General features: G+C 35.5%; 1 protein-coding gene across 2 annotated transcripts in view; it reads left to right on the top strand.

The window, feature by feature from the left end:
- The window catches only part of LOC129775164 (serine/threonine-protein kinase Pak), a 99,292-nt gene that overhangs the window by 12,047 nt on the left and 64,643 nt on the right, over positions 1 to 22,602 (top strand). For both annotated transcript variants that reach the window (XM_055779534.1, XM_055779535.1), the window contains exons 2-3: positions 1,350 to 1,894; positions 2,084 to 2,235. In XM_055779534.1, the coding sequence (XP_055635509.1) occupies positions 1,780 to 1,894; positions 2,084 to 2,235 (267 nt within the window). In that variant the 5' untranslated portion in view covers positions 1,350 to 1,779. The remainder of the gene's footprint in view (positions 1 to 1,349; positions 1,895 to 2,083; positions 2,236 to 22,602) is intronic.

The following is a 22,602-nucleotide window of genomic DNA, read 5'->3' on the forward strand; positions in this document are numbered from 1 at the left end:
TGATTGAAATTTGATTCATCTAGAATCCGGAATCACAAAACAGTTGTACTTCGGGATTGGTTAAAGTATAAATCAGGATATAATATCAAAATACAGATAATTTATTGTTCTTTCAGAAAAACCAATATTCAAAAAAATATTACTTTGGACTTTGAAAACTTGTACGTTATATCGAGGTAAAATGTACATTATATCGAAGTTTCCCTGTATTACGTAACACATTTAGGGAGGAGAGGATGTTTTGTGGAATCTGGTTTAAAATAAATCCAAATAATGTCTTATGTATCTGTGTATTCATAAATTATGTACATCATACTTAGGAACAAATGAAAAATGTTTCTTATTTTTTGAATTTATCATCATTCATTCATACTGAAACACCGGCATACAACATCCGGCACCATTGATTAGTTCTTACATTTTAACCTGCAACAAAGTGTAAAAAAGTCGATTCTCACTGCTGTTTCAACTTACCCTGGAGTTGAAAAAATGGGGTAAGTTGAAATGCTCAGAGTTCTATAGATGTTCGGTTTAGTTTCAAAAATCAGTAATCAAAATCACCTAATTATCACTATTTGATAACCTGACGAGCAATTCTGAAGATATGTTTTTATTGAAAATCACTGTTTACGGACCGATTGAGTCATCGCGCAAAAATGTATTTTTTTGATTTCACGAACGACGAAAAGTAAACAAAAGGCATGGATTGCTTGAGGTAGGGGGTTTCAGATTTTTTTCTGGCAGAGCACTTTTTGTAGCAAAAATATTTGACGGGGCAACTATTTTTTTTATTTTTCTTACGTCGAGTTCCGAACATAACAACTTCCATGCGTAGCAGATGACACTCTGTGAAAATTAGAGCAACGAGTATTAATTTTCAGTCTCCTTTTTTCTCTGACGAATTTATGAAAACGCTTCCATGCGTTAGTCGTTTCGAACATAACGCTTCTTATGGAACGAACATCCAAAGAAAATCGCCGAAAATTCTGGATAATCATAATCACTCGGTATCATCGATAAGAGTTTTTTCCGACTATGTGTACTTTGTCGTTGAATGACATTATTAATCGTCGATTGGAAAGAATTGAAATTGAATCATTAAATACGATATAGGCGATGACGATAATGTCATTTATTGATTACTACAGGATTAAAAAAATATCATAAACAACTTCAAACATAGATCTGTATACATTATATAAATATACCCAGATACATTTGTCCAAAACTTATCAGACACAACAGTCGTTACTGAATACGTCCATCCCACAGCTGACAATCTACCGATTTAGTGAAGCAATATTTAATGTTTCCTTTTTTCTCTGCTTTTCCTTCCGTTTCTTTTCCAGCACATAAATCCGTTCGACGAACCCATCATAACTCGGACCAAGGATTACATCGGCGACGAACCTAGTGTAAAGTGCAGTGTCCGTTACTAGCGTGGCACCTCATCATTCGTTGCACTGTTTTGTGAAGAAGAAAGTAATTATTGTTTCAGTGCTTCTGTTGTGTTCAATGTCAAAAAATTAAAGGACTGTTCGTGTACAAGTGTAAGTGTATTTACCTCCGTTGTGGAGCATCCCTAAACGAAGGAACGAGTTAAAAAGCTTGTTTATGTGTGATATAGTCATTACGGTATAAAATATAATAATATCAACGAACGGCCACAGAAAACCCTACTCTTCACCGGTGGGCAGTTTTGAACAAACACCGCCTCTCCTGTGATAGCGTTCCCGGTAACATTCCGGTAAACATAGCATCAAATAGCAACATAGAAAAATGTCCAGCGAAGAAGATAAGCCACCGGCACCCCCGGTTCGACTCACCAGCAATCGCGGTGGTGGCGAACGGATTGATAGCACCGCGCCGGTTGACATGAAGCCGCTTCCGAAAGGTAACGTCGATTTGAATATTTTCCCCATTCTTCGTGTTGGTGCTGTTCATAGTCAGCATCTTTTAACACTGAGAAAAGCATTTATTGAAAAATAAATTGATTTTCAAACAAACTTTAATTTGACAGTCAAATTCTAACTTGATATATTATTGATGGTAATTAGCATTTATCATTATTCCATTTCTGCAGAACCAGACGACACGGATCGCAAGAAGAAGACGCTCAAAAACAAAATTAAGGTGTCAAAAACGTCCAATGACTCGAAACCCAACATTAGCTATCCGACAAACTTCGAGCATACGGTTCACGTGGGTTTCGACGCAATAACCGGCGAGTTTACGGTAAGTTGGTTCTACTCTCCAGTTCGCAGTAAATTTTATGAGCGTGTGCATGCGTTATGGCTTTTTGTTCTAAGTAAGTTGCGTTAGGTTAATCCTTCCCAAAAACGATATCTAGTGTAGCAATGTGAGAGTAGGGTAAATTCGAATTGATTGGATAAATCATATTCTTAGTTCCAAAACCTTTTGTGTATCAGATTCAACATTGCTCATAATTTACATTATTCCTGCAATTCGATCTTTTTTGCATTTTCTGATGAACTTTGATTAGAAGCACGTTTTCCGTTTATTTCAAGTCCAATTTTAGCTAACATCGAGGAAAGTTGGTTTGCGGCCGTCCGTGGTGATTGATTTATCTTAGATGTCTGTACGCTTCGAAATGTAACGGCCTTTTTATTGACTGCTAATGATACTATAAGTTGATGTACGCCTCTGTTTGCTAATTAGTCGCAATGTATACGCGTATATGCGAAATGGTACAAACTGGTGATTAAAACAAATCTTGTGACTCCCGTTGATCTCTTCAGTTGCTAATTACGGCTCTTGTAGTCTTCACTTGTTTGCGCTGTTACACTGGAATGTTTTCACAACTTTCGATTTCAGCAAATGGTTAGTCAAGGGTTTGACATAGAAGAAGAGCAAGTCTTCCAGATTTGAGTGACGTCCGTTTCAAAGTCCTTCCTGTTACTAGAACAAACCTGAACATGTATACTCTGATCAGCATAGACCGCATCGTTCCCACAGCGAGCGTAATGTTGTACATACTGCCAGTATGAGTAATAGAAATCAAAGGTTTATAGGAATATCAGATCTGTTGCGCCACACGCCGAACACAACAATTGTCGGACCACATTCGTCATAGATCAACAATCAGCCTATTTTTATTTGGTATTGCTAAAAATGACGAACAAACCCCTTGTTTACATGACATGACCAATAAAGATATTTTTTAAAATTGTAAGGGGTTGTATCTAAGATCCGACCGCATTTTCGACGTAGAACTACGGAATTATATTATTCAATCCGCTTGTTTATCACTTCGGATATTATTTTAGAATGCATTGAAATTTTTCATATACCTTTGTAGTTATTTAGCTACTTGATTATTTTTACTACTTCAGTAATTAAAATTTTCATTCAAAATATGAGCTTTTTAAAACTGCCTTCGGGCCTGGTGCACTGATAGAGAATAATACGCCTCCCTAAATGGATATCGCTACAAGATGTCTTCATATTAGATAGAAACATATTGGAAAAAAACATCAGATTTTTAGCACATTACATATTAGATATAGAAAAGTTATTGACAATTTTCAATTGAAAGTTTGTCCATTTCATCTGAAAATCCATCACAGTCAATGTCGCTTCCCAAACTCGTGATAGAATGCTCATTGCCGTCAACGCGAATTTCCTTCTCGCGCCAAAAACAAATATCTCCGCTCCGTTTGTGCTGCAGGTCCGTACTGAGAACCGGCTGTCTGGCAATAGAAATATATTATGTATTTGTTGGCTCATGCTGGTACGTATCTGATAAAATCTGTTCAACATACTTCATAGCAAGCCCTTCTTCCATTCAACAACTATCAACTTTTGCACAGAATGTTTGTACTGAGTTGTGCGAGTAGAAATATTTCCTATCGATGAATACAAATATTTCTGAGAACTATCGAGAAATTGCGGAGCTCAAATCGTAGTATTTCCTCTCTCCTCTCTAATTGCCCGTACAACGAAAGCTGCATTTGATTCGTGTGTCACGTATATGTCAGCATCTTTCAGATGTTTTACATCAAATTACTGGTAAAGAGAGTCGTCGAAAGCTATCAGCGCTTTTCGTTTGTTTGGTTCCGTTCTCACTTTACGATTGAACTGCTCTGCCAATTCGCACCAAACTTTTCCTTCCCACTCAGTATCGATCACAAACTATAAACACTCCTATATTCCGCTTGAGGTAGGATCGAACCCCAGAACATTAAACAGTAAGGTTTTTCTACTGGGATTTGAAAGCATACTTCCATGAAAGATACTTCATCTTCTTGTGCCATGAAGTAGATGAAGCTTTCATTTTCCATTAATTTAAATCGTTTTTGGATTAGGGAATTGTAATGTATTGATATACCTTAGAGAATTTCCAATTCGAATGGTATGCAAATCCCCAGAATTCATTCACTGTTATTAATGTTAACTTTATTACATAAAAACGTGACCAGTTTTTTGATTTGGCATCCTTTGCTGAAAGACTTAGTTCAGCGTCAAAATCAAAATATAAAAGCTGTACCTTGTTGCAGCTCTCGTGATTTCGAAAATGAGAATACAGCAGAACCCCGATTATCCGCGAAATAGAATGGCAAGGATAACGGATAGCGCAATTAAACTTTGGGTGGAATACGTTCGAAATATAACCGAAAAGTTGACATAAGACTACCGATGGTTTAGTAATCATTTGTTTGAATTGCAATTTTTCAATGGATGACGTGACATTTTCTGGTTGTATCAAAAAACGTCATCATTAGATTCGAAATCGTAATCAGACATAATAAAAATAGTTATTCAAATTCATTGGCACTACAACAGAAATCTCCGTTTGCGCTCAATAAAGAGAATATCATTTTACCTTCATACAGTCTCGTTTCACTTCACGTCCATTTTTTTCGTTTATCACGCCGAAGCGAAATTATTTGCCTACAATCCAAGCCACGGTCGCATTTTAAAATTGGACTACGAAATTATCGCCGGCGAGAATAAACATTATAGAGATTTAAGAAGGAATTTTTTAGTACAAATATTTGGTATAACCAGACGGCAGCGGCAGCGAGGCTCCAAAATTCCTTCTTTCAAGGCCGATAGAGAGAAATTTAGTTTTAGTTTTCCGAATTAGCAAACCACCCAAAGGCATACTTCATAGCAAACCTAAGGGCCTCTGCTTTGTTCAACAAACGCATAATTCATTGTACAGAATTATTGCAATGAAGCCACTAGAGGGCAACTGAATAAAATGTCGCATTTCTCTGCATTTCCGCAACGTGACATGTTGCATCATTACATTATTTGCTCTTTTTATACCATAACCTGTGTGCGCTCGCTAGTTGAATTGAGACTGCGACTTAAAATCGCGGATGGCTTACTTATACCAAATAAGTTGAGAGCAGGCAGAAACGATTGCCTGTTATTTATGGTACTGGGAGGTAAGCACACGAATGGGCAAAAAAATGCATGGGAATATGAAATACTTTCAATTTTCATTAATTTTAGCCATTTACGAATTAGAGAATCGTAATGTATCGCGTATCAAACAAATCTTAAAGAATTTATGATTCGAATGGTATGTAAATCATCAGAATTCATTCGTAGCGAAAATAGTTATCAACGTTGATTTTAATTCATAAAAACGTGACCTATTTTCTGATTTGGTACCCTCACTGACAGACGTAGTCTTACGTCAAAAATCTGTTCAGGATTCCTTGCAAAAAACTTGATACTTTATCAAATTCATTTTAATAATCATTTAAAACTTTCATGTAAAAATGTGTTTATTTCTTCCTAAAATGCAACGCTTCATTCGCTTCAAGCAGACATGCAGTTTCTCCTAGTTTTGTATTAGCAAATACAGAGCATGGAAGCTTGCTGTATATTCGATATTCAGTATATTCTTGCTGTATATTCGATATACTACTATCCATTTCATAACTAATAGTAGAACCTCGATTATCCGCGAGCGAATAATCCGAGAAAGTAAGTATCATTCGTCAGTGAGAGGTAGGCACTCGCTCTTTTGTTTTAGTTATGACTTTCACATTATCTGACCATAGGTGTACCCGGTCTTACAGATGGATAGTTTAATGATTTCTGTATTGATAAAACATAGTTTTCATGCTGAAATATCAAACAACACCTCATTTTTAGCCCATTATCCCGTTATCCGCGATTTTCGTTGTTCGCGATTACCGTTGTTACTGTTACCGCGATTTTCGTTGTTCGCGAAGTCTAGTCTGGAAAGCGTAAATTTTTTGTGCACATAACTCAAACTCAACACTTAATTTTATAATTAAAAAAACAGCAGCTCCTACAAAAAGGAGACAGTATTTTGGAATAACTATGCACAGAGACTAATATGTTCACATCCACAAAACCCGAATGAATTCTGCGAGGATGCTGCCAACTTCGAGACGAGTTGGCGTAGAATCCCTCCTATTTATCTTTAGATTCTTATACACTGCTGAAATGTGTTATTTCACTCATTCCAAAACAATCTTTTTTTCTGTAAATTTGGCCAAGAAAGCAACATATTTTCAAATCATCTAGAAAATTATGAAAATGTTCGAAAAATTGTGCGGGTCAATCTTTTGCAGTAGTTCACTTTTTTGTTACGCTTTTACCATAGGTAATCAATACGCAGCTTTGCAGCCACGATTTTCATTTTGCGTTATTTTGTTGCAGACTGTATGCTGCTGCTGCATTGTTTGTCCTATTGGGGCTTCATATTATGTTTTTCACTTCCTCTGAGTGTTCATATAATTTCATCGGGACCGGATGAAGAAAGCTTGTTGAAGTTGTTTATTTTTGTCATCAAAATTACAATAATGTATTATTTTTTTTAGTGGTGATATTGTTTTGTTATGTACTATATCCCTGTATACTCTTCGAATACGACCCTGCTGAATTGAAGTGCTATAACTTTTGTCCTATCAGTTTCATTTCCATGATTCATTAGCGCAAATTTTCCAATGCCTCTTCGCCGACTGATACCGCCGCTGCGTTCGGCTTGTTTTGCGAGTGCAGAAAATAGGCATGTGACCATTAATAACCGCTTACTGAGCCGCGTTAGCAAAAATCAGCGCTTTTTGACGATGGAACAAAGCAAACGCCACCTCCACAATCCCGAGGAAATATCCTCCTTCTGATCTCTAACCTGTAAAACCACCTCCGAATGATCTTTTTAGTGAGAGAAGGTAGGGGAATGGTAGGGGTAGGCGATGGCACTGAAAATTAGACAATTTTCACCAGTCACTTTCCTGCCTCCGTTTGTTCGTGCTTTGTTTTTGAGTTTCCATCGCTCTGAAATTGAGCAACATTGCCCCTTATTTTTTTATTATTTTCGGATGCTCACGACTCACTGGCAATCTTTTGGATTAGTCTCCACTCGATTGGAGTGGGTTCACCCTGTGCACATAGAGCAAAATCGAGGGGGCAACAGCTTAAAATTATTTCGCCACAAACTGGCTATTATGTCGTTACAATAAATTGATGCTAAAGGGTTCCGGCACATCCACTGCAGCTGAGAGAATACCGAATGGTGCTATGGAGGCAAAACCCTAGCGATGGAAAGGATTAAAGTGTTAGCCCAGTCAAGACAGAATCGGGTAGGTCAGGTGTTGATAAACAGCAGGCTAATTTTAATTGGTGGTGCATATCATATGTATGCAACAACCTAAATGAGAGGTGAGTTTTTTTTTCAAGCTAAAATATCAGTGGTGCTTTCTACAGTTCCCAGATCTATCTCGAAAAATGTAAGGGATCAGGCAATGGTAAATTTTTGTTTGGAGCTGTCAGAACGTTCCATTCACTGATAGAATAAACGAGGAAAAAACTTCGTCTTCGTCTTCGACACCGCCTTGCAATTTGCAAATAGGGCCATGGATCCTTCTCGTGGGTCACTTCTTCCAATGATCGCCACACAGATGTGAAAATTTGCTAGATTCTATTCACTGTTGCCATAGCGTGATTTGAAAGTTTAATGTATTCTATGATGTAAATGTTTTCATCTGGAGCATATGTTTTGTTGTAGTCTTCTAAAATTTGTTTCATTTTGGACGAAGTCCAATTTATCCGAAATAGGGCGTTGAATTGGAACCTATAATATGCATGTGATGTCTGTGTCTGGAATCCTAGGTCGAAGTCTAGGGATAGGTTTCTGTGGCCGAGTGGTTGGCTTCACATATATTCGATTCTTGTTCAAAACGGGGTATTTTTCTTCAATGAAGATGCTCTGTAATTTTTGGATCCATAATCTGAAAATTTATCATTTGAATTTGAAACTCAAACTTGCACCCGGATTTCAAAAATCGGAACCCAATGTTTAAAATTTGAATTGTAACACAAATTAAAAAAAATGTTATGAAAAGAATCACGTGGAACATCAATGGTCGAAACAACATCCCAAATTTTACTTAGTAACCTCAAATTACATTTGAAATTACGTCCTGATCATCTATCATTGTTAATGCGTTAGTTGTAATATTTTAAACAAGAAATTGTCTCTCGATCACCATTCGACATAATTGAAAACAAATGAATCTTCCATTTCACGTTTCGTCTGGGTTTACAATTGAATTATTCCGAAATTATAGTTCTCAATTTCCTTCTCAATTTGATGTACGACTTTCCTGGTTGGTCACAGGATTCGCAGTGTGAAAACTTCACGCTATCATTAGCCACCATCATCAGCAAAAAAACGATCGTTCATCGTAAAGTGTACCATCGCTCTGAAATACTCCAGCCATTAATGTTTTCGTTCGAAATGTATTCTTACCGCTGCGAATGCTCGTGGCTGTGCTACACTTTTGTTGTACATTTTCTACAAAGAAACATTGTTATACCACCCACCATCGGCACCTCAAACGATACTTCATCATGGGATCGCGCGGGATGCATCATTTGCATCAGTATTCTAATTTATTTTGAGAGCGCCATGCAGCGGCGGTTCTCATTAAGGTGAAAATGCATACGAATCCTGTCTCACCGCCCTCTCCAAGTCTTCAAAGTCTCGCTTCGACGTTTCGTTGCACCGAAGAGAAATGTGTTCTCGCCATGTTATGCACAAGAAAGACGAAGAACAAACAGTTCTCATGAGGTGTAGAATTTCATACATTTTACGGTTTTATTTGATTGTTGTTGCAGTGCAGTGCTTTCGTCATGCTTCGTTTTCCGCCTTTTTATGACTCTATGAATGCATCCAATTCCGTGGTGGAGATATAAATACAATAATGCTAGCAAAGCCAGCTCTATCGCAGCTTTGTGGCGGTTTAAAATCCATCTTTTTCCAAGCCGCGCGTGTTGAAAATGTTTTGGGGACACGCTTTGACTGTCATCAATTTAGGCGAAACTAACGGGAATCGGTACTTAGCGCGTACCTTTCAAGAATTGAATTCAAAAAGCATAGGTACTAATTGGGCGGTAAGTCATGTCTGCAGTATTGAAATACCGCGAGGACAAAATCTTTTCAACTTGATCTGTTCGAAACTTTACCGCTATTTTGCGTGGCATAAAACACAAATACAATACAAATACAATACAAATACAATACAAATACAATACAAATACAATACAAATACAATACAAATACAATACAAATACAATACAAATACAATACAAATACAATACAAATACAATACAAATACAATACAAATACAATACAAATACAATACAAATACAATACAAATACAATACAAATACAATACAAATACAATACAAATACAATACAAATACAATACAAATACAATACAAATACAATACAAATACAATACAAATACAATACAAATACAATACAAATACAATACAAATACAATACAAATACAATACAAATACAATACAAATACAATACAAATACAATACAAATACAATACAAATACAATACAAATACAATACAAATACAATACAAATACAATACAAATACAATACAAATACAATACAAATACAATACAAATACAATACAAATACAATACAAATACAATACAAATACAATACAAATACAATACAAATACAATACAAATACAATACAAATACAATACAAATACAATACAAATACAATACAAATACAATACAAATACAATACAAATACAATACAAATACAATACAAATACAATACAAATACAATACAAATACAATACAAATACAATACAAATACAATACAAATACAATACAAATACAATACAAATACAATACAAATACAATACAAATACAATACAAATACAATACAAATACAATACAATACAATACAAATACAATACAAATACAATACAAATACAATACAAATACAATACAAATACAATACAAATACAATACAAATACAATACAAATACAATACAAATACAATACAAATACAATACAAATACAATACAAATACAATACAAATACAATACAAATACAATACAAATACAATACAAATACAATACAAATACAATACAAATACAATACAAATACAATACAAATACAATACAAATACAATACAAATACAATACAAATACAATACAAATACAATACAAATACAATACAAATACAATACAAATACAATACAAATACAATACAAATACAATACAAATACAATACAAATACAATACAAATACAATACAAATACAATACAAATACAATACAAATACAATACAAATACAATACAAATACAATACAAATACAATACAAATACAATACAAATACAATACAAATACAATACAAATACAATACAAATACAATACAAATACAATACAAATACAATACAAATACAATACAAATACAATACAAATACAATACAAATACAATACAAATACAATACAAATACAATACAAATACAATACAAATACAATACAAATACAATACAAATACAATACAAATACAATACAAATACAATACAAATACAATACAAATACAATACAAATACAATACAAATACAATACAAATACAATACAAATACAATACAAATACAATACAAATACAATACAAATACAATACAAATACAATACAAATACAATACAAATACAATACAAATACAATACAAATACAATACAAATACAATACAAATACAATACAAATACAATACAAATACAATACAAATACAATACAAATACAATACAACAACAATACAAATACAATACATATAAAATAGCAAGTTTAAGACAAGCACGGTCCAAATCTGAAAAAAATCAGTAGGGTCGTGTCCATGACACGATCACATAGTTGATGTAGAATTACGTTAGGCTCTTTGTTGCATATTAATTCTGAATGTGTTTGAAAAATTCCATTATGAAATTATTTGATAATAATTTGGTGGTCATAATAAGGACCGTTTAGTTTGATTGTAGGGTATTGTTTGTTTTCTCAATCAGTGGTACAATCGAGTGATAATGACAGAAGGATGAGCTTCTGCGTGGTTAAAATAACGAAAAGTATATAGAGTGAATGAACTCTCCATTGCCATTTTCGCTTCAAATTAATAGAATACGAAGCTAAACGCGTCAGCGCGAATTTCAGTTGGACTAATAACACAACCTAATAAACAGCTCAAATAGGACGGCCTCTTCTCGAATGATGGACGAACAAACATTTGTGGCAATCCATTTTTTATTTGAATATGTAGAAAAAAGATGTTTCCACCAGAACTGTTACCGTATAGAGTTACACTCATATTAAACGTTTTGCAATGACTGATCGGTTATTGTAATAGAATTTTACGAAGCAGCTAATATGTCAAATAATATTATGCGCATCCGTTTCTGCCCCGATGCACGCTTACGGGATCGACGCTTGGCAAACTATTATGACATATTCTAATCCATTCTGCGCCGCGCCTGAGAAGCCACCTAACTTGCATGATTTTTTAGAAACAGCTAAAGATAGTTGATTCATCATTCATTACTGAAATCGGCAATTGTCGCAGCGATCTTTCTCACTGCTGAATCAAGTTGAAACATGTTATCAACCTTTGACAAAGCAAAAGCAAAAACACAATTCGTACGTGTGATTCGATAGAACCGTTGGGGCGGATCTTTTTAATTTTTTCACCTCGGATTTGAGAACCATAATATAAAATGAGATCAAAATTGCATCTTCCATTCCGAAGAGATTTCGCTGTCATACTTCGCGTCGGGCAAAACCTCTATGTTTGGGGCTGCTTGCAAAGGTGAAGCTTACGTTGCAACATATTTCCTCTTATGCACTGTATTTCGTACGAGAGACTGATTTGCACTGCAGTCTTCGTATTGTAGTAGTATATCAAAACAACAACAGCACACGAAACCGATTCGATATTGTTCGCACCCGAAAATATCGTAACAACCCACATTGTCGTCATTTTTTTCCAAGTAATGTTGTTCACTTCACTTCAAATTAACTCTCAGCATCAACAACATGCACTACTCGCTATCTAGAGTAACTAAAATAACACTGAAATCGTGGAAAACGGCCTTCATTCTTGCTGCACGGGCACAAATCATTCTTCTACTTTTCTTTGATCTTGATTTTTTTACTTCAATCGTCGACAATAGGCATAATTGATCGCCGCTATGTTACTTGTTCTTTTTAGACGACAAAAGCAGAAAATCAAGCAAACGCATATTTCAATCCGTATTCTTATTTCTGTAGAATGCGATTGAATGAATAACTGGGAGAGCACAGATTGCTTGTGCCAATCGACCAATTGAACCGCGGGATTTTTGTTGAAATAATTCTCAACCTTTTTCCATTGTTGGATTATTAATTTCTTAAGATATATAATTTTCTTCAGATTGTTATGAAGTGCCCAAATCTACTAACCTACCTCAGTTCCCATTTCGTTACCATGTTGAACGAACGTGCAAAACTCTTCGCCTCAGAATCCATTCTTGGAATATACACGAAGCAAGCAATGTGCAGAGCATGCAGTGACGCCCAGAAGCAAACCACAAGGGAAACATTATTAGGCGTGTATGAAAGTAAGTTTGTCTCCAATTCAATTTTAGTCCTGCCTCAGCCAGCGAGCAGCCAACCTCCACACACCGAGGTTTATCCCGACGTGAAGTCTAAGTACGAAAGATTCGATAATGTGTTGTAAATGAAAGTAAAATAACACCGCAGTGCATTTTTGATGTTTTACAAACTTTGTTTTCTGAAATCCAATGAAAAGATGGAAAGTATTGCTTCTGTTTTCCATACCGTTAGGTGGAGGGTTTGAATCACACGTAAGCATTGCTGATTTTTATGTCAGAGGTAGATAATGGTGATGGTGGAGCAAATATAGAATCGCCTGTGGCTGCGGTGGTGTCTAGGAGAAAAGTTTCATGCACTACGCTACGTGCATTGGCAATAAAAACACAAATCTCGTGTATTGCTCTCGCGAGAACAAGAAAGAATCGTGAATCAACCATCTTCAGCTTCAGGGCCACCAAACCTCTCTACTCTAACTAAACAGGCATTTCAATGCTTTCGACGTATTCTAAAATAATATCTTAAGTAAAAAAGGGAAATTTATTTCATGTTTTTACCGGCCGAGAGTTTGTGAATGGGAATTTAAAAGTGTTCGAAATTATTGGTGATAATGATGCCTTAAATTATAGAAGCTTTAAACTTTCTCAGTTCATTCGCCTTTAGCCTCGAAAAAGTTCAATTTGGAAAACTAAACTAAAGCGTCGGCCTTGAGAAAGGCCATTCGGAAAGCTTCGCTGTCTCTGCCGCCTGGTCGTTAGTTGGATGACTGATAAATCGCGAATGACCGATCGATTTTTTTAATTTTCTTGAATTCGAGCATTGTTTCCGGGTTCAAAGTGGAGTCAAAGTGCAACGCATTTCAAGCCGGATGTCACTCAACCGATTCGGTTCGGATTTTCGGTTACCGAAGGATGTTGCATAATTTGTGGATCATGGAAAATTGTGTTTTTGGGAGCGTTGGAGATGTAATTTTGCTAAAAGATACTGTGAACTACTTGGATATTCAATACATTCAGTGTTTCAGTGTTGTTCTAGACAGCTAGCATTCAACAGTATATGTTTATGCTGAGCATTAAAATTTTATTGCATTCATTCATCGGTCTAAGCTAGAGAGTTCATTCCTAAATTTCTATATTGTTCATTCTCGGCGGCAATAATTTCGTAGTCCTACGTTTACGCGGTCATATTTTGTACATCACTCTTCTAGTTTTTTCATTTCTTTCAAATTAATTATGCTCTAACATCACATCACCAGAAAGCTTTTTCTACAGATGCTCAATAAGATTAGGATATTAGGAATATTCATTTTTCAAGACTGGAAATTTCGGAAAACCTTGGGTACGTGCTTCGGTTTTTAATTTCGATCGCGATCGAAAAGCGATCCTCCTTCCATCTTAATGGTTTCTTGTTGCGAGGTTTCTAAATCTTAGCGTTTCTTGATGTTACAATCCGAATTCACGGATTCGGTTCAAGTGATTCGTGATGAGTAAGTTGTTATGGTAAACAAACAGTTCAACCAACTTGTTTATTCTTATAAAAACCGGTGTGTACATAAGATACGTAATCTCCGGAATTCAGATTTATTATTGTTTGAAAACGTGTGAACAGATGCGACATTGAAGAATTCATAGAGATCCTAGCTAGTCGTCGATCCTATAACTTTCATAACAGAAAGTTATAGGAAGGTTAACTTCTCTTTGAACATCCGACCGTATTCATCTTGATTTTCTACGTACATTCTGCTCGTAGTGTCGAATAAATGTTCTGTTCTGTTCTGGATTGCAGTACAAATACGATGAATTGATGATCTGAGGATAATGTTCAATATTCAAATCTATTTCCATTTATTTAAAAAAAATTGACCTGGTTTTGATGAGCACACATGAAGTTTTTTGGTGCGATATCAGATCATCACAATCGTTTTTCGTGATCGAACGATTCAAGCTTTCCAAACATTTAGATATAATTTTTTCATTCGAATATTTAGGACAATAGTCTGACTTATTCATTCGCATCAATTCATGAAAAATCATCTATGGTTTTTCTTCATTCTTGATTTAAAAAATGTTTGTGTTCCACATCAGTCATTTTCTATCTTTTATGCTCCGATCGTATTCAAGTCAGATTTTTTTTTTCGATAAAACCAATACAGCGTTCTTGGATACGAGTATAGCGTTTTTTTCGGCGAAATGAGTTTACTGAGTATGTTTTAGCCAGAGCGTGCCCTCCACAGATTTTTCGAATAAACAGAGTGGAAAAACATTGAACCGCGGTTGATCCATCAGTTCTAGACAAACGATGCTTTCCTTTTAGTATATCACTCCGAACCAGAATAATACAATTACCTTATACTACATGTGCAATTTACCGACCGACGGACGACGATAACATCAAGAGAAGGAGCAACAGACAGGCATTTTTAGATCTAGATTAGCTCTCATAGTTCTGATAGCAACTATATTTGTGTATGAATGGAATTAATTCTGAGTGGTAACAAAAATAATTATCAACGCAGAGAAAACAATTTTAATTTTAAGTTCTTTTTTCTTGTTTTATTTACAAGCTGCCTTTGAAAGTAAGTACATCTGGCGCTTTTTTTCCTTTTCTCCGTCACGGTTGATACTATTACTGATCCTAGTCTAGAACACTAGCCTGCCGTTTTCCCTTGTTTGATTTTCCTTCTTATTGCTCCCAACCAGACATCGTATTGAATCTTTTCTGATCCCCAAGTATTAAAATTGGCATTCACTTTTCATATCATTTGCATTTTATCGTAAAAATTTCGCGCATTATCATTGTAAAATATGCAAAAAACGGTACATTAGTGTACTTGTTTGTGTGGTACATTTGTTTGTTTTGCATGTTATTGAGTGTGTAAGCTAAGTCATTTTGTTTGTTTTTTAATGTGCAAATGATTATTACATCATGCCACAATTTCATGTCATGGTTCAGTGTTGTGAAAAGTGCAACCATTCCATTTGCTGTTGTCGAATCGTTGCCTCATTCACGTCTCTATCGTAATGTTATTTTGTGACCCGAATTCTGCGCGACAAAAACGGAAAGTTACCTACTCACTCAAATTAATTGATTTAATAATGTTTGAATGTCAATCGATTGCAACTCCGCAATTACAACGGTAATCTTCGAACAAATAAAAAAAACAGTCCGGAGCCTAACCGAAAAAACGCGCTGATTCGCTGAATTTATCTTTTGTTTACTTTCCACTCTCTCCTACCCTCAAATTCACCGGAACAACTACTCACTGATTCCTAAAGTTCAACCAAAACCAAAGAATGAACGTTTGTTTCTCGCATTAAAATTTCATTCAACAGGTCTCAAAATTCTTCTCATAGTAAAAGCACATCAGCAATAAACGGTGCTTTCCCGTAAAGTAAACAAACTTCTAATGTAATCAAAACACACAAATTGATTCATATTTAGACGGGACGGAGGGCAAACGATGAAAACAAAGCGAATAATTCCCTCCTAGTGGGTAATTTTTAAACGGCTCTCCGCAATCAGAAAATGGCATCCAGACACGCATACACGTGCACAATTAGATTTGGATGAATGGAAACAACCGAGAGATGCACATGCTTTGTAGTAATGTTTTTAAACAAATGAGATGCGAAGTGCAAACATCATCACGCTCGCCCCAATTGATTCGTGATGAGTAAGTTGTTATGGTATACAAACAGTTCAACCAACTTGTTTATTCTTATAAAAACCGATGTGTACATGAAATACATAATCTCCGGAATTCAGATTAATTATTGTTTGAAAACGTGTGAACAGCTGCGACACTGAAAACTTCATATAGATCCTAGCTACTCGTCGATCTTGTTTTCATAACAGTGTTAAAACATAGGTGAAAGTGAAAGTCAAAGAATTCGGTTAATAATTCACAGCCTCGACGTTTTTTTTTTGTTTATTTCCTTTTCGAATATCCCAACTTAACGCAGAGGAATGATTGACAGCCGCCAGACCTGGCTATTTCTGGCCGCCACTTTAGGGGCAAACAGATGCTTTGAGAAGACGAGGATCCGCGCTTCGAGTAAATTATAAGCGAGGATTATGCTCGAGTAAATTGAGCACTCACACCTCCGAGTCCGAGACGTGCGAAGCTAGGACAATTTATGGTCCGCCTGGTGGATAGACAAACAGCAATAAGTCAATCTTCTTGCGATTGCAAATCCTCCCATCTATGTTTCTCGCCTTCCGCCGAAACATTCGCCGCAATCTAGTGGTATCACTAGAATGTAATATTTAGAGAAGCCCTGCTCGCTTTGTAACACTTCTTGTACATAAAACCGTGGACAATTACAGTATCAATTAAATATTATTGAGTATCATCAAAAAAACATGCGTGTAGGCATGTTTTTAAGTTCTTTCTTCGTTTTATTTATCAATTGGGGAACTTCACTTCGGAGTTCACTTGAAGGTAAACCCATGAAAAATCGGCTATTTTTTGCATTTTTTCAATGCAAACGTTATTATCGATCTTCTGTAGAAACGCTATTATTATTATAATAGCGTTTCTACATATGGTATATTGTTAAGAAAGAAAAAATGGAGATTCATAACTTGCCAAAGGCAGTAATAGAAAAATTCTAGAATATTCCTAGAGGGCACCTTCTTCTCACATGGAAAGACAAAAGATTGGGATACATTATATCAACTTCATGATTCGTATATTATACATACCAACGAAAGCGGAAGGGGAAAAACTACGGATAACATAGTAGAACCTACGTGTGTAATGCAACATTTTTAACTCATGAAAGCAATTGATCGTGCAAAGTAATATTTGACGGCAGTAATAGTATCTTTCAAAAATGTATAAAATGTAAAAAAGTATGTATGTCTGAAACAGCGTTCTTTTCAATGAATTATATTTTGTTTAGTACATTCAAACAGGTGACGCGTGACCAAGTGAGTTACCTGTTCATTCAACAATGGTATGTGTGTTTTCCATGGTTTCCATCGGCTTCGTTCAGAGCTTTGAACCTCAAATATCATTTTTACGCAAAGCAGCGCATTGGTAGTAGTGATCGCTTCATACATAGTGTTACGACGAGACCCCTCAAATCAGCAACGTCTCGCGCATCGACGTAACGTTAGCTGTCAACGAAGTGACGTAGCTATGGAGAAACGTCATGTAACGCTGGAACTACCAGGATAAGAAAAAAAGGTGGCATACAAATGGATCATTGTGTAGATCAATAGGCATTGTTGAGCCGTGGCTTGTGATCAAATTTATTATAAAATCTTAAATCTAACTAAATCTATATTCTGCTGTGCAGGACTAGATTTTATACTTACAACCTAGCTATCGTGAGTACGGATTGATAAAAAAGGAGAATATTGAGATAAAAGTATAAAAATATTGAATTGAGTGGTGCTCAATTGCGTTTGACCTGTCTCACTGTGTCGCGTATGGGTTGTGTGTGTAGTCTATTGAAATAATTTAAAAAACATGTTTTTTTAAATTTTTTTTCTGAGATTGTTTACCTGTCCTATGAACAGTTTGAACAGGCGGACGAGACGCCACTGCATTTAAAGTTTATTCTAACAAGTCACAAAATAAATTGAGATACGAAAATAAAAATTGTGGGTCTTCATAGCCACATTGGTTGCGCGTTCGCTTACTAAGTGAATTCAAAACTTGATCATCTTTGTGTTGTTTTAGAATAACTACGTCCACGCAACAATCATCATGCAAGCTCTGATTGTAACAAGAAAAACATCGATCTGTTATGCTATTAACGTTCCTATACTCACGTATAGGTCTGACAGACCGAGCATCAATGAGGTGGCTGAATTAAATGTCTAATTCGGCTCTGTTACAGCTAAAATGAGCCTAAATAAATAAACAAATGGAAAAAAAAATAAAAATCTTCTTCGAACAGCTAGAAAATAGGTTCTGTTCCCAATGAATGCAGCACACTAATTGGCAGCTCTCTTATCGGGCCTGATCACGAACGTCACTTCACGGTGATAACGAAAGGAAATTGTATACAACGATATTACGGCTGCCACCGTGTGTGTAGAATCCGGAAGAGTTCATCCGTCGTGACAACTTTGATGAACTCGGTATTATTATGAATACCACGATACTGTCACGTCACGGCGAAAAACCAGTATATTTGTCACTTGTGTTTTAGATGGTGAAAGCTAGTCACGCGGAATGGAGTAAATTGATTTTCGGATTTATTTAGCTTTTTTGCTAACATTTTGAATCTTGTCTTGCTTTTTATGAAAGAGATAAACAAACAGCAATTTACCTGCTTGATGGCATTTTTAGAACGAAATCCTGACGTATCTAGAGGACGTGAATTTGTTTATTTGGATTCGATAAAAGCGCTATGGGATGTAGTTGAGGACCAAAAATGTAGCTCTCGTAGACTGATTAAAACAGGGAGAATAATTGTCCTAGATGAATAGAAATTTTTTGTTTCTATTTTAAGGATTAGACTAACAGAGAATCGCAGTCCCATGAAACGGCAATGGCGGCCACTGGCCCAAAACGATCATGATTGATTATGTATAATATTGATTTGTTGATATTTTGAATATAAAATAATAACTGTAATGTTTTTCTAATATTGCAGAGTTGGTTTTTGTAATTCAAACATTCGCAATTGGAGGACAAGACCCAAATCAGGACGACAGTTACATCGAATAAGGCCATTGATCTTTTGTGTTTTACGTAATAGATATTTTCAATGATATTGTTTTGAAGACATCCTTTAAATGAAAGAATATTTAAATTCAAATAAGGAAAAAATGAATCTATCATTGCAAAGCTTTGAAATTAATAATTTTTAAATTATTCTCTAGTTTTTTTTCCATAATTTTGACATCCTAAAGAAAATCTGAATCATTTTCTGCTTTGGGCAAATTCCTTGAAACTTGATGAGTTTCATATGAAAATTGTTCCATATGAAAATTATGCTTCTGACCGACGCTACTGACCAGTTTCTGTTTAAATAATTATATCGAACCTCATGTCCCGTATATAAAATTACACGAGAATGGGAAGGATAAGAGGATTAAACTTCAGAATCCCATATGGGAGTAGCTCAGATTATACTGATCATGAGATGGATAAATTTGGATTTATTCTGAGATATAGAAGATATTATTCATCAAAATTGTAGAAACGGTTCTTAAAAAAATGATTCTAACGTTGACCTATACTAAATACTTCTCATTATTCAAACGAATAAGACAGAGTTGAGTACAAGAGTATGCGAGATATCGATTATTAAACTCATGATAGTCATGTAATTTATAGAAAGAGGAATTAAAATTACATTCCCATATGTTCAACCACTACATTATTCATGGAATGAGTCCGAATAGTTGGCATTGAAATACCTAATCATCGAGGTATAATCGCAAACTTGTTATTCTAAAACATACGCTCAATTAAATGGAATACTATCTCATACACTTATTAATTTTGCCTACATAACGTTCAAACGTCCGAAATTATGCAACCGACATAACGTTTAAACACCCGAAATTATGCAACTGATATGTCTCTTATAAACGGGAATGAACTCTTTCACTCCACGGAGTTTATTTTCACACGACAATGATGATAGACACAAAAAGATTAAGTGAAGTGTAAGTGACGTGAAAGCGTTTGTTACAGTGATGTTCGTGATCCGCCCTATCGTAATTAGAACGTACTCCCACGTTTTATTGGGTGTGCAACTAGTTTCGTTCGTTTTTTTCTGCATGAGAAACACATTGATTTGAATAATAAAATGAATTAATACATTATTCAAATTATTGGGCATTGCCAGCCACTATTTTTCCCACCTTTCTGGTAATTCACGGATTCCGTTGCGAGAGAAGCGTTCATATTTTGGAACCAAAGCGTTCTGCAAATGGTAGTCGGAATAGGTAAGGTTTGGCATATAGATTGATTGAACCAGAATTTCCCGATATTTTCCAAATAGTCTTTGACTCGAACAGCAACATGAAGTTGAGCGTTGTCATAATGGAATATTATCGAATCGTGTGTGGTCGCATAATCTGGACGTTTTTGTCAATAGCTCGCTTTAAACGGATCAATTGTTGCGTATAGATGTCTCCATTGATCGTTTGACCAGATTTTAGCAGCTCACGGTGGATCACACCCTTTTGATCTCACCAAATACAGAGCCTTACTTTGGAATCATGGATACTCAGCTTCGGCGTTAATGTTCCTGGTTGACCCGACTTTACATACGATCTTTTGCGATCTTTTGGATTTTCATAGTGAAACAATTTTTCAGATTCGTTCCAAAAAAGACATTTAGCAACATTCCGAACATGTAGAATTGTAGAATCCGACAAATTTGTTTCAATTCGCATGGAACATAATTTCCTTACTTTTAAATTTCTTTGCGGGTTTGAGTCGTTTGGAAATAATTTGGTGATTTATTCCCAATGATACTGCAAGCTCTGTTTATGTTTGACACGAATCATGATCGAGTGATGTCTTCAATGCCTCGTCTTCAAACTTAAATGGTACAAACCACTACCTACCAAATCTATCCGATTGTGCAGAGTCACCAAACACTTCCACAAGCAGTCGATGTTCTCTAGCTTCTTTTCCTTCCAATAGAGACAAAAAAAAACTTCCCACAACGAAATTCGACATTTCAACGTAGTAAAAATTTAATTTGTTGTGCAAAACTCGAAGACTTGTAAACAATATTTGTTTGAAAGATGTCTACAATTCAAGATTCAGCGAAATTAGACTGTCGCCGTTGACGATTTAGAGCACCAAAGGACATATTGTGGAAACGGAGCCAATCAAGTTGCACACTCAATAGAAAAATAGTCACTGGCGTAAAAACAACCCAACTAGAAGCATTTGAAAAGGAAAGTGTAGCGAAACGAGACATATCTGCAAAGTATGTTCCGTGAATGCCATACAGCCATACCAAACCAAATTTTAAAACTGTTATAAATTACAAACAAAGTTTAATTTTAATCAATTCATTCAGAATAATAGAATTAATTGTGGTTTATTCAAAATGTTTTATTTTAATGGAAAACTAAAAAAAGTAATCGGTGGCATGACATAGTTTCTGTGTAAAATTGCCGGTCAAAAACTGTGCGGTCCAATATCTACCACTTTTTTAAATGAGTTTATTACCAAGTCTATATCTATCTAGTAATAGGTGGAGACGAGTGGCGAAAGAAATATATAGAAGAAAAAAAAAGGGGAAACTTAATTTCTATCTGAAATATGTGACGATCTGCTATGAACATCACAATGTAAGGATCAACGTCAGGAACGTTTCTCTGTTCTACCAATATTATATTGCTTAGCCCGAAACGGTCAAAATAATGAATAACACTAAATTGGTAACTATTAGTAACGATGAACCATCACGAAAAGCATATAAAAAGGCAAGATTGCAACGATGAATTCCGTGTAACTGCTACCAAAAACATAACTGAATTAGATATGTTCAGTTTGTACAAAACTTTCGTAATCGTCAGACTGAGAAGTGGCCTTTCCAAAAATCTCACTTACCAATATTGCTTTGCTTGCCACACAAGATCCCACGACCAAATGCTAAAGTCATCATCTCCTGCAGTCCATTATTCTCCGTAGGGGTTATTTTTGTTTGTTTGTTACCTGCAGTGATTGAAACCTCCCTCATCATATCACACTAACCACCTCCTCACGAATCG

Source organism: Toxorhynchites rutilus, chromosome 3, assembly GCF_029784135.1.
Source record: "Toxorhynchites rutilus septentrionalis strain SRP chromosome 3, ASM2978413v1, whole genome shotgun sequence".
NCBI lineage: Eukaryota > Metazoa > Arthropoda > Insecta > Diptera > Culicidae > Toxorhynchites > Toxorhynchites rutilus.